The sequence below is a fragment of the Morone saxatilis genome, unplaced genomic scaffold (genome assembly GCF_004916995.1).
Source record: "Morone saxatilis isolate NCDOM2014 unplaced genomic scaffold, NCSU_SB_2.0 Contig23, whole genome shotgun sequence".
Lineage (NCBI taxonomy): Eukaryota > Metazoa > Chordata > Actinopteri > Moronidae > Morone > Morone saxatilis.
Window position 1 is genome coordinate 14,479,277 of NW_023339796.1, and position 12,545 is coordinate 14,491,821.

The 12,545-nt window shown below is 41.9% G+C and overlaps 2 protein-coding genes across 2 annotated transcripts in view; both read left to right on the top strand.

The window, feature by feature from the left end:
• rnf126 (ring finger protein 126) overlaps nucleotides 1-5,621 on the top strand; it is a 5,952-nt gene extending 331 nt beyond the window's left edge. Inside the window, exons 2-9 of the mRNA XM_035670678.1 lie at nucleotides 876-934; nucleotides 1,026-1,086; nucleotides 1,175-1,413; nucleotides 2,345-2,413; nucleotides 2,499-2,568; nucleotides 2,928-3,021; nucleotides 3,858-3,973; nucleotides 5,077-5,621. Of these exons, the coding sequence (XP_035526571.1) occupies nucleotides 876-934; nucleotides 1,026-1,086; nucleotides 1,175-1,413; nucleotides 2,345-2,413; nucleotides 2,499-2,568; nucleotides 2,928-3,021; nucleotides 3,858-3,973; nucleotides 5,077-5,229 (861 nt within the window). The 3' untranslated portion in view covers nucleotides 5,230-5,621. The remainder of the gene's footprint in view (nucleotides 1-875; nucleotides 935-1,025; nucleotides 1,087-1,174; nucleotides 1,414-2,344; nucleotides 2,414-2,498; nucleotides 2,569-2,927; nucleotides 3,022-3,857; nucleotides 3,974-5,076) is intronic.
• A 3,389-nt stretch (nucleotides 5,622-9,010) lies between these two features.
• The window catches only part of LOC118334515 (potassium/sodium hyperpolarization-activated cyclic nucleotide-gated channel 2-like), a 28,452-nt gene continuing 24,917 nt past the window's right edge, over nucleotides 9,011-12,545 (top strand). Inside the window, 1 exon segment of the mRNA XM_035670436.1 lies at nucleotides 9,011-10,203. Within this exon segment, the coding sequence (XP_035526329.1) occupies nucleotides 9,011-10,203 (1,193 nt within the window).

Consider the following 12,545-nt stretch of genomic DNA (forward strand, 5'->3'; position numbering starts at 1 on the left):
GTGACAGTCAGGTGGTAGTGAAGAAGTTGGTGGTCCAGTCGTGTTATGATATCGTGTGCTAGACATTTTAATGTCAGCTATATGGCGGTATAATGACCACCAGCTTCATATAACCCATTATAACAGCCGTACAGGTGTCGTAGTGGTGGTGTTTAATGTCAGTCACATTTTGATTCTGTGAGGGGAGATGAACAGCTTCTGGTTTTGAGTCAAAGATTGTATACTAAAACAACTCTACACTGAGTTGTTTTCCCACCCACAGGCTTGGTGTTAACCTATTGTCCTATTGTGGTTATAGCACAAAGATAAGTCAAACTTTCACAATATCACTTCCATCTAAAGCCAGTCAGTTAACATTGCTGTTTGTGGAAACAGCCCGCCCGCCTGCCACAGCAGTCTGTTGTTAAGGCCATTCATGGGAAGCTTCTTGAATGTTACAGTCACAGTTACTTTATTGACAGTCAGCCTGTGTTACCTGTGTGACAACATACAGCCAGGAGAATATACGTACTGAGTGGAAGTGCTCACAATGTGTTGTTTACATATGGAAGCTGCAGTTTGTGGTGCTGTTGAATTGTGTTGAGTTGCATTTCTTCTTTGTGCTCCTCATTTTTACGAGTGCTGGTAGGTTAAAGATTAGAAACACCTCTCAGTGTAACGCAACACAATTCAACAGCAGCACACAGCCTCCAAAATGACCATGAAGTTGAATCAACACCTCTCTCACAGCCCTCATGAGGGTAGGATTTTTTTGTCGAGCTGTTGAATCAGAGTGCTTTTGTTTTTAGCTCTGTGTACCTAATAAACAGTCAACTGTAAACATGTTAGTTACTGTGTGTATATACTACATATTTACATTTATATTTTCATTGTAGGACTACACCTGTCCACGCTGTGAATCTGGCTTTATTGAGGAACTTACTGAGGAAAGAAGGTATGGAGGATTTTTGTGTCTCTCATGAATTTGGTCACTTTGATGTTTAAGAGGATTTCTGAGTCTCAGCTTTACTTCTGTGTCTGTGCAGTACGGAAAATGGGTCTGCATCCACGTCCTCCACCAGTGACCAGAACCGCCCATCCTTTGAGGTCAGTGTGACTTGTTAAATCATCTGGTCCAGGAGAACAATTTTCACTCTGCAACATGATTTGACATTGCCTCTGTCCTTTCTACTAGAACATGGATCACCAGCATTTATTCACATTTCCCTCTGGGTACGGTCCGTTTGCTCTTGGGATTTTTGATGAAAACTTCGACCTTCGAACGCGGCTACCCACAGAGGACAACCGGGAGACAGAAAACAGGAGGGAGCGGGAAATGGCATCACGGCAACGATACAGTGCGCGGCAACCACGGGGGCGACATGTTCCTCGAAGACAGGGTACGCGCCATGAAGGAGTGCCCACATTAGAGGGGTGAGACATTTTCAGCAGTAGAGTGTATGTGGGAGTTTGTTGTGGGACACAAGAGGATACGGGTAAGGAATTAGCTTCTTTGGTGTGAGTAATACTTGCTTCACATGTTATGGTAGAAAATACTTAATGTCATTTCCGGTTTTATATAGAATATGGTGACATGATACATCTAAACCAGGGCTCTCAGACCTTTTTGAGAGTGAGGGATACCTGAATGGAGAAGACTCGTGGGAGGGCTACTCTGTATACTTAAGGAACATCCATGTTAAATTGATGCTTTCCATAATATAACATAGTGGCATGTATGTTCACCTTTTAGGCATTTTTGTATACAGGGTTGAACCAACTTGATTTGGAAGTTATTTTTTCTCTGGTCATGTTATTAACACTGAAATCTTCTCATGTTTACTGAGAGTGAATTTACTCAGCTGACCTAATAAAGGTGAACCACATGTTGTGCAAGTGTAACTCAGAGAAAGTCGGCGAGGGCGAAGGCCATTTGGGCCACAGAGAATGCCGAAGGGCAGAATATGGAAACATGATTTCAACTCTGAACATATAATCTAAATACCATTAAATATAACATACAATCTGGCACCACGTTGAAGACACAAACACACGTAACAGATCCAGTAAAGATAAAGATCTGTAATGCCTCTTATCAAAAGCCTCTTACACCTTTCAAAAAGTATAAAGACAAAATATCCTGTATTACCATTTTAATTGTGCTATTCCTATAAATACCAAACAGCATTCAGATAGCACGCAGATATCTGGTATTACTGTGTGTATTAAGTATTAATACAATTGTTTGACCATGAAATTGTTAATATGTATAGATGAGGTAAGAAGACAAGTTGAATTTCTCAGTTTGATTCAATAAATGTTTAATGAAAGTGTTTTTTTTTTGTGATGTTTTTTCCGGATACAGAATTATACAGCAGCTAGTAAATGGAATCATAGCACCTACAGCCATGCCAAATATTGGGATGGGACCATGGTAAGTGTAAGAAACTGTGTGTTTACTTGTTTCATATCTACAATCAAGTTTACTGTGTTAACTCTCTAACCTTCTTGTCTTGCAGGGGCATGCTACATTCCAATCCAATGGACTACGCCTGGGGTGCCAATGGTCTTGATGCAATAATTACACAGGTATAAAAAGTGTTCTTTTGTTACATGACAGTGGAAATATAACTGCACATCAATTAGGTGGCTACAGTGTGCCACAAACCTTTTATATATTATATATATTTAGAATTGATAATATATTTTAATAGTGGTATAATTTGTTTTCTAGCAATATAATGATACTTTAAACAAACAGCTCTTTTTTGACGGAGTGCACCTCAGTAAATCACACTTACTGAAGGATTCGGCCTTTAAATCAGACGCATAGTTTAGCTAGATATTGGAAGATGATGTATAGAAGTTGTACTTTTACAGAACGACCTTGTTCCCATGCAGATGATCTCTCAGCCATTTATTGAGATTCTTCTCTTTTTCACATGTAGTTATTGAACCAGTTTGAAAACACGGGTCCCCCTCCTGCTGACAGAGAAAGGATAAAGAGTTTACCCACAATCTCCATTACAGAGGAACATGTGGGTAAGTTTGTGTCTCTCTCTCTGACTCTTACTCTCTAACTTACAGTTACTCAATCACATACACCCGACTATCACAATATTTTGTTTCGTGATATTGTATCAATTCTCAAAAACACTTATCAGTTTTTGTGTTTAAACCCCCAACTGCTACATAGCAGTGTTGTAAACTGAGGGCATTGATGTTGGATGTTACAGGAACCTTGATATTATATACATATATGCAGACCCCACTGTAACAAAGTAAACTTTTCTTAAACTCACTTGTATGCATATAGTGTGTATATGCATGGTGTGTTCTTTATACTATGACAGTTTTCCTAAAATGTGATTAAACAAATAAATAATTGAACCCCTGTATTGTGATACGTATCGCATCACCAGATTTTTGCCAATACGCAACCCTACTCACTCAGTGTTTGTTGACATTTAGGTATCTGTCAGAGCAGAAAAGTTCTCTATTTGATCAGTGTTGTTCTTTGTACTGACTTCATACAGACATATGCATTCCCAGCACACCTCATACAATATAAATCCTTTGCATAAGTCAATTCAGGGACAGTATTTTCTCTATCACAGGTAGACAACTGACAATAATCACCCTCTGAAAATGTCTTTTACATGCATATGTACTTCTATTTGAACTTTTAAACTTTTCATGTTGTTGGTGTTGGTGGTGGTGAAGTGAAGAGCTTGAATTGAACCTTACATTTCACAACACCGCCTCAACTCAAATATAAATAATCTGTGTGACCACAATTTTCCATGCAGCTGATGCATGTGGCCGCGGTTCTCTCGCACACAGACACACAGACCGTATGTCGCTTTCTGTTTGTGCAGGTGCTGGTTTAGAGTGTCCAGTGTGCAAAGAAGACTACAGCGTTGAAGAGAGTGTTAGACAACTGCCATGCAATCATTTGTTTCATAATGACTGTATAGTACCATGGCTGGAACAGGTATGTATGTCTATCAAGTATGTCCCATACAGATCTGCAGGATTCATATCAGACATTGATCGCAGTATTTGATTGGTATCAACTACACTAAACTATATAGCTAAAGATTTGTCTGTGATAATTTGTTCATTATAACCCATTGTGCTTTGTGCTTTTCAACTTAAATCAATACAAATCAAGTAAAATGTACATCTAATAACAGATAAGGTATAGAATATACAGAAGTGATGGATAAAACTTAGAACTAAAAAATAAATAAATGAAAAGAGAAACGAAAAAAGGTCCTGCGATCATGAAACAAGCTCACAGCATCAACTCTTGACCCCACTGTCACATTATCACACACAGATGTTGTTCACATGTCGCGCACACAAAGCAGACTAAAGGCGTGTTTGCAAAAGGGTAGATTAAACCTGAGAAATAAATAAATGAAATAAAAAGATTTTAAAAAATGCACTACAGACTAAATACAGCATAAATCAACACGCACAAAATAAAATAGAGGTTGCAACCAAACTGTTCAGGAGATAGTATTATGTCTTTACTCCCACCCTCTTTCCCCGAACAAATACCACTCTGGTGCTCATTTTAAAGTGCTGCTGTAGGTTGATAATACATTTAAACTTCAGCTGCACCACTTACTACACCATTAATACATCTTCAGCTGGACTGAATCTTTTGTTTGTGTTAGCTGTTTTCCTGTTTGGCGACGGCATTGTTTTTGTTGTTTTGTCCTAATGAATTTTTGTTTAAATTTATCAAAAAAATAAGTTTGAGGTGTATTATTTCTGTAAATGGCCTCCAACACCTTGTACAGCTGCGACCTCATCCACACTTGTAGTTGTTGTTTCTAATGAATGTAGCTAGCAACCCACCTATGTAAGATAATGACATCCACATTCTTAATCCCACTACCAAGCTCCAATTGGGGAAACAGCCGTTCAATGAGCACATGAGGTATTCAATGATTCAGATCAAACCAAAAAGGTTGATCAGGTCCTCCCTGATATCTGTGTCACACTTGTAACAGAACTGGATGCTCATGTGAATTTGTTAATGTATTGAAAACACTTAAGAGTCTCATTTATCCTTGTTTCCCACAGCATGATACATGTCCTGTGTGCAGGAAGAGTCTTAGCGGACAGAACACAGCCACAGACCCACCAGGGTTATCAGGAATGAACTTCTCTCCTTCCTCCTCCTCCTCTTCCTCACCCAGCTCACCTAGCAATGAGAATGCTGCCAGCAATTCATAGATTTTCATCGTCACAGGCACCTCCTATCTGAAAACCTCACAACATACGAGACCCAACAGCTCCTCTCCGCAGCTGAGACCAGGACAGTTGTCTGTCTCAATTCAAGGGGACGATATGAGTGGAGGGGAACTCTGAATCTGTTGCAGACTGTTAGTCATCATTCTTCCCCCTGTGCTGAACGGACGCTGGGTCCAGCTCCTGCTGCTATGGTTGCAGAGTGTTTAAGCTGCTGGGACTGGGCAGTGTTGACGGAGGATGCAGAAAGGCTGAGAGTAGTAGTTAGATTGGGATTGTAACCAGAACGGGAGCAGAGTTTGAGCCAGAGTGGACTGCTTTTTGATGGAGAGATGTCTTTGCCACGAAGCTGGGACACATTTTATATTTAAAAGGGAAAAAAAAGGCTCTTTTAAAAAAATAAAAAAATATTTCCTGTGGTGATGCAGAGTACATAGATGTGTAGATAGAGAATTCATTTTGAACTGTCAGCCTCTGTACAGCTAATGGATCAAACTAAAACCTTGAGGAAAGGGAACTGAGTGTATGCATCTGATTTTTATTTATTTTCACCTTTTTTTCATTTTGCACAAAATTCTGTCTGATGTTGAGAATGTGAGTTTGGGTAAACTACTGAACAAAAAAGATTTTTCACATTTTTGCATTGAGTCTTTTAGGACTTTTTTTTTTTCTTTTCTTTTCTTTTTATTAGATTCTCTTTTTATTAGAGCTTGATCCAGTGTACTTGGTGTATCTGACAAGGTAAAGATCCACACAGCTCAACAGTGGACACATTTTTATTCCTCAAGTGAAAAAAAATTATTTATTGAACCCTTGCCCAAGACACAAATTGAGCAATGTAAAAGGAAAAAAGACACATAAAAAAAGGCATGGGATTATCTTACCTCTATGGAACTGACCAAATGTGTTTCACAAAACAAGTGTTATTATTTTATTTACTGATTTTTCGTACAGTCACAATAAAGTGCTAAAACAAACACATTTGTTTTCTGCTGATAATGTGCCGTGTCAAAATGTTAGCCTACTGGTCCTGTTTACTATTACACATTCAATAATAGTTCAATATTAATCAAACCAGTTGTTTTTAATTAGGAGAAAGACAACTCGCCTGCTTTTCATAAACGCATGTTAATCATAAATTATAAATTGATCTTGTGATATTTCAGAGTGTTTAATGAAAAGTAGCCTTGTATGCAGCAAAGTGATTGTTTGATAATTAATCACAACTCAGCCTCCTGTTTGCAGCAGGGGCACTTGTTTTCTGCCACGTTCTGATTTCATGATTTATTGCCTTAGAACATTAAATCAAAGTAGATTTAATTAGGCTTTTTTTTTTTTACATGGATAAACAGAAATAAGACCATTAAATGCCAAAGTGAAAGCAAATGTCTATAAAGTGATCTAAATTAAAACAAATAAATCACTATATACAATCTATTTGAGTACTAAACACAAAAAACATGAAAACTTTCCAAGGGGGTCAAATACAGGCACTGTAAGTCCATCCTATGGTGCTGACAAAACCTGAAACGAATGTTGAGTACCTTCAAGTACCAGCATGCCAATATTGCTTTAGGTGAAATTTGTAGCAATAATCAACAAGCAGGTGGTGGCTGACTCACCACACCGGTGACCTGTGAGGATTTTCATATTTAAATAAATAAGAATAACAAATTAAATTTATATTCCTGATGGTCCCTAAACTGCCAATGCTGCAAATATAAAAAGCTATTAGGTTTGTTATTTAATGACTCATTTACATGACCTTTAGGGAAGAGAGATTCCAGTTGAGAAATTCTGGCTTAATTCGTAGTAAAACTTAGGAAAGAGATACAGGTCATGTTGATTCCTACTTTTCCTCTCATTTGTTTTCACTTTGCATGTCTTTTGCTCCACACCAAAAAGGTCATCACTTAATCTTCCCTATATGGGTTAGCGCTCTTCATTTTGATGAATGGATAAACCCTTTTAGCTCCTGTGTAGCACTCTAACATGTCTCTGGGCCTTTCATATCACCACCACTTACTTGTCTTCTTTTAATTATGTTGCCACATCAGTGGTCACTTGATGTCATTTGCTGAAAACTATCTGTGAACGCCACACTGCTGTATCACCCTGCCAGGAAATTAAACTGAACATTAGTGCAGCTGTGTAGTTTTGGCTAATGAAGTGGAGGGAAGATGACAGTAAGAGGGAGACAGAGAGAGAGAAGAAGGGAGGGAGAGCGAGAGGGATGACGCTGTTGACTTCCCAGCACTGATGTCAAAAGGTAAGAAATTTGCAAGAATTGGCTACTAGGTTTAAGTTTTATTTGATTCTGCAGGAATATAAGTATGTAGCAGTGATGGATTCAGCCCTTTGTATTTGTGTGTAAAACCAAGCTATCCTTTACAAATGACCAAAATTAGACTCGACTGAAACTAGACCAAAGAAAAGAGGCTAGCTACTTTATCTCTTCTCAAGTGACAAAGCACTCGGTTATCATGGCCCACGTCCTTAGAGAGTTGGGATAATGCTCTACGGCTTAGGCCATTGGCACATTCGATATTCAGGGTGTCTTTATATACTTTTCTTTCCAACAGAGATGCTAATGGAAATGCATTTACTACTGCACTACACATCTGGAACTAGGTGTTTTATGTTCATACCATGCAGTTTAAACCAGAGCACTAAATAGTCCATTAGTGATGCTGAACCTGCACCAAGTGCAACAGCATCTTTGTGTCAGTGTGTGCAATACACTGTTACTGTTAGTAACTGCACAGATTATGCAGTAGCTGACTCTGCCTCTGAATGTGAAAGTATGTTTAATTGTTGAGGACGTGGATAGCTAATTGATTCCTCCTTAGTGCTTCTAGGGTTTCTCATATTCACACTTTTAGAAAATAAGACCCGGGAATGTTGTATTATGTACTTTCACTGCACAAAAACCCTACTGTACCGTCTGTACACATGAACATTTGTACTCTTGTCATCTGTGCCTTTTAACTCCAGACTCAGAGGGACAGAAATCAAAATGTGCTTTGAAACTAAAATGTACCTTGTGGGGAGTGGAAGGGGGACACGAACCCGGAGAGCTCCCAAAGGATCAGACGCCTTTGTGGTGACATGTGCGATAATATTGTACCTTTCTGTATGGCTATACACTGTAACCCTGTTCCTGATCCTGATCATGTGCCTTTGGTAAAATTTGACTCTTGTGTCAGAATCACATAAATATTCAATTTAATTTGTCATTTGCCACCGTCTGTGCCACCCCTGTATAACCGCTAGGGCGCGCTAAACACCAAGTGTGGTGACATAAATTCAGGAAGGTTGTCATTGAAAACACCTTCTAAAACATATGACATCATTTGAGTGTTCATTAACACGTGGTAATTAAACTTTGGATGTCAGTATATACCGTGATTGACAACATGTTAAGCATCTATTTCCGTGTGATTATCTGGATTGAGCTACTCGAGGCCATTCAGGCTTCAGGTGATGACTGAGAGGCCTCAGCTAGAAGCAGCCTGAGCTGAATCATGAGCAGCTGTGGTTAACAGTTTAATGATATTTGACGCAGTCAAAGGGCTCAATTAGTTTGATGCTTGAGCATCTTTGACACACAATGACTAGTGAAAGTAGAAGCGCAGTAGTTTGCAAAGAAGTCACGTTCACCCCTCCCTCTGTCCCTCTCTCCTTTCTCTCCCCCTCTCTTCTTCTCTCCATCTCCCCTCTGTCTCTGATTGGTGTTCTCCAAAGATAATTGGAGGCAAAATTTGATATGCTCAATGTCATGGACAGGAATGAGGTTTCACCGGCGACTGCTGCCACCATGAAAAAGAAGGCGGTGGGCGGCAGCGGATGCAGCCACATAAACGCACCCAAGGCTGCCACGTCCAAATGCACAAGAAGCAACAGCAACCAGAACTGCCTGGACTCCGGTTCTCCCGGCGCAGCGAGCGGTAAGCATCCCGGTGCGGCCAGCAACGTCGTGATGGACGAGACGGAGGACGGAGAAGAGGAGTCCAAGTTTCAGCATCCGCGGTTGCGCCGAGCCGGGGGGAGCGGCAGTGGCGGAGGTGGAGGAGGAGGAGGCGGCAGTATCAGGATGAAGAACTTTACGCCAGGAGGGGGAGCCGCGTCCTCGGGTTCCAGGAGAAACTCCAACAAGGAGCCCTACCACACACACACAGAGGACGCTCCCGCCGCTCCACGGCCCAGTGCTGCCTCCAGAGCTACCGAGACCCAGACAACCTGCCCGGGCGATGCTGCCCAGCGCGGCGAGAGCAGCAGAGCATCTGGGGCGCAGGCGTCGGAATCAGCGGTCGCGGTAGAGGTTTTAAACGCGACAGCGGGTGATGGTCGCAACAGCGTCGCTCCAATTTCCAGCATGAAATGCAACAAAAACGGAGAATGCAGGAGGGACTCGGGTACCGGGAGCCTGCGCTCAATCATCTCCAAGCAGGAGAAGCAGACAGGAGGGTCGGGGAGGGCCGAGGACGGAGGGAGCACCAAGCGAGGAGCCTGTAACTCGACCACCGCCAGCATGGACGGCTCGATCACACCAGGCGGGTCCCTGACCGGGGGGCACGGAGGAGAGAGCGCAAACCCCGGTGCTACCCCCGTGTCCAGCGGTGTCCCCGAGAAAAAGGACTCCAAGGTGTCCTTCTCTAACGCACCAAGCCGGAAAGCCTCGTCCTCGCTGCACGGCCCGACTCAGACTCAGATCCAGCAGCCAAGGAACTCTGTCACTTTCCAGAAGCCGGAGGATGGACCGCCAATTGTGCCCGCCGAGGATGCGGAGCCTCGGGGCAGCCAAGCGAGCTTCATGCAGCGGCAGTTTAGTAGTATGCTGCAGCCTGGAGTTAACAAATTCTCCTTACGCATGTATGGTAGTCAAAAAGCAGTGGAGAGAGAGCAGGAGAGGGTAAAATCAGCTGGAAATTGGATTATACACCCTTACAGCGATTTCAGGTAAGAGCTGGGGCTGCCATTGGTTGCACGTTGAAAGTCATGAGGGGCCCGTGTGGGTCCTCATTGTCATCTACAACTCACTATATAGTGAGTAACCACTGTGACTCCATGGGAACACATGCATGGTTTTATTGTTCAAGGCTACAGGCTGCTGATCTTTCATTTCATCCCTTATGATTGAATCTGTGGAGATTTGCATCGATGCATTGCAACGTGCTGCCACTAATCCCCCCCCAAACAACCTGTTGTCAGGCAAATGGACTTTAGCAAAGAGTGTCCTTTCAAGGTTGTAAACAAATCCTATTCCAGGCTGTATGTACAGTAGCATGTCTGGGATGCTCAACAAGCCCGGCCTGCTAACACATCTCGACTTTCCCGTTGCGGTGCGCTCACAAAGAGGACAGCGCTCCGCCGCTGATTCGGGCTCGTTTAAAAATGCCATTATTTACACAGATCTGGTTAATATTGTAGTATAAACTATGCTCTGCGACAAGAGCTGTGCTGACAGGATGTAGGCTACCCGTGTGTGTGTGTGTGCGTGCGTGCGTGTGTGTGTGTGTGCGCGCGCGCGATGCACTCAGTAATGGAATGTCACCTTGAGCCAAGTGTGCGAAAACCTCAAGCATGCTCATTGGAGACATATCCGTCTGTATGACTCCCCGGATCCTGCATCTTAATGACGGATGCGCTCTGTTTATCACCGCTCAAACACCGAAAACCCAGCTGGACATCCAGCAGCTATTTTTTCATACAAATATTTAGGGGAATGTACGAGCCAAGAAGGCTGCTTGTGAGTCGGGCTTGTTGAAATAGCCTGTGAATCCCCCTTTTTTTTCCCGACATGCCCCAGTCGCTGAATTGCATTTAGGTCAGAAAATCAGTAGGTTTTTTGCTCTCTGCTGGGCTGCTTGCGTTCAGCACCACAAGCAGTGGACAGCTCCCGTCTCATTTGGAAACGGATGGCACGTTTTGAGCGCTACCTTCAAACGCTCACAGCGTCATTCACGTTTTGGCCCATTTGCACCACATAACGCCGAGTCAGTAGACCACTAAAGGATACACTTGAGGCGTGTCTGCAAGATAAGAGATGTAATTTGACGACAGGCCACTTTGGAGACCTTTCTTAGAACTCCCACACGGTGTGAAGCTGCAGCTGCCCCTCCGTCATTCTTATGCAAATTAATGCAAAGTTGAAGCAGAAAAGTTGCTTCCAAACATTATAATCGGGGCGGTTATTGTTGTTGCCGTGGAGTGGAGGAGTCAGAGCTTGTTGCATAAGTCGCAGTGTAATGACTCAGCGCTGCACCTGTCCTGCAGAGCCTCCTCTGACGGGCTCAAACCTCACTACTTTTACTTTGTCTGTCCCGTTCACCAAAGTGCCACATCACCGCTGGCAGTAAATAGCAAGATAGTCGCCTTCCTGGTATCCATGTGTACCGGAAGGTCGAGAAGATCTCCAAATGCAGTCGTATAAATAAACCCTAATGTTCTGGTTTGGGTCCTCTTTAACAACTCTAGAAACATACTTTACAGGTTTTTATCAGTTTAAAACGCGATGACTTTTCCTAAATTCATGAGAACCAAGTATGAACCCATTAAATGCAGTAGATAAGCTCAGTATCTGTGATTTCTATGCTGCGCTACCCCTCCCAAATCCCAAATAAGTCTATTTCTATGTTTTGGATCTTACTGGAGTTTTACAACAATTTGTTTATGAGAAGTCTAATTTGCATCCAAACATAAGAGATGTCATACTGAAGATAACCTATGGACTATATACCTTGTACCCATATATTATGCAAAACATTAAATATTTTAAACATTAAATATTTTAATGTTTTATGGTCAATACTTTGTCACCTTCATCAAAGCTCAGTTTGCAATTATAGTTTCCTGTACATGTTTTTACACATACAGTCTGTGGGGTAAGTGTAAGTATAGCCAATGAAAGCTTGACAAACAAAGTTGAAAGTTGCTTCCATCTTTTAACTCATCATTTAAACCTTGAAAATGCATACTAGACAAGATTGTCAAAAATAAATCTTCTTCAGCAATGCTTATAAAATGATCTTTGTTACTAGAGACAAACATGAGATACATTTTGTTGCATTATAAGAGATTATGAAAATGAAATGAAATATGAATCTTGGAAGATCAGCAGAATATCTCTCTCATGGCTTTCTGCATGTTCAGACAGGCAAAGTGTAGCTCCTGCACTTCGTTTACACTTTTCCATCTTAGAGTTAGGAAGTCTCTTGTGCCTATCGGCATTCCACAGCAACTCCCTTTTCTTATCTGACTCTATTTTTGTCTTCTCCCTTACCACCCTCCCCCCCCCTTTC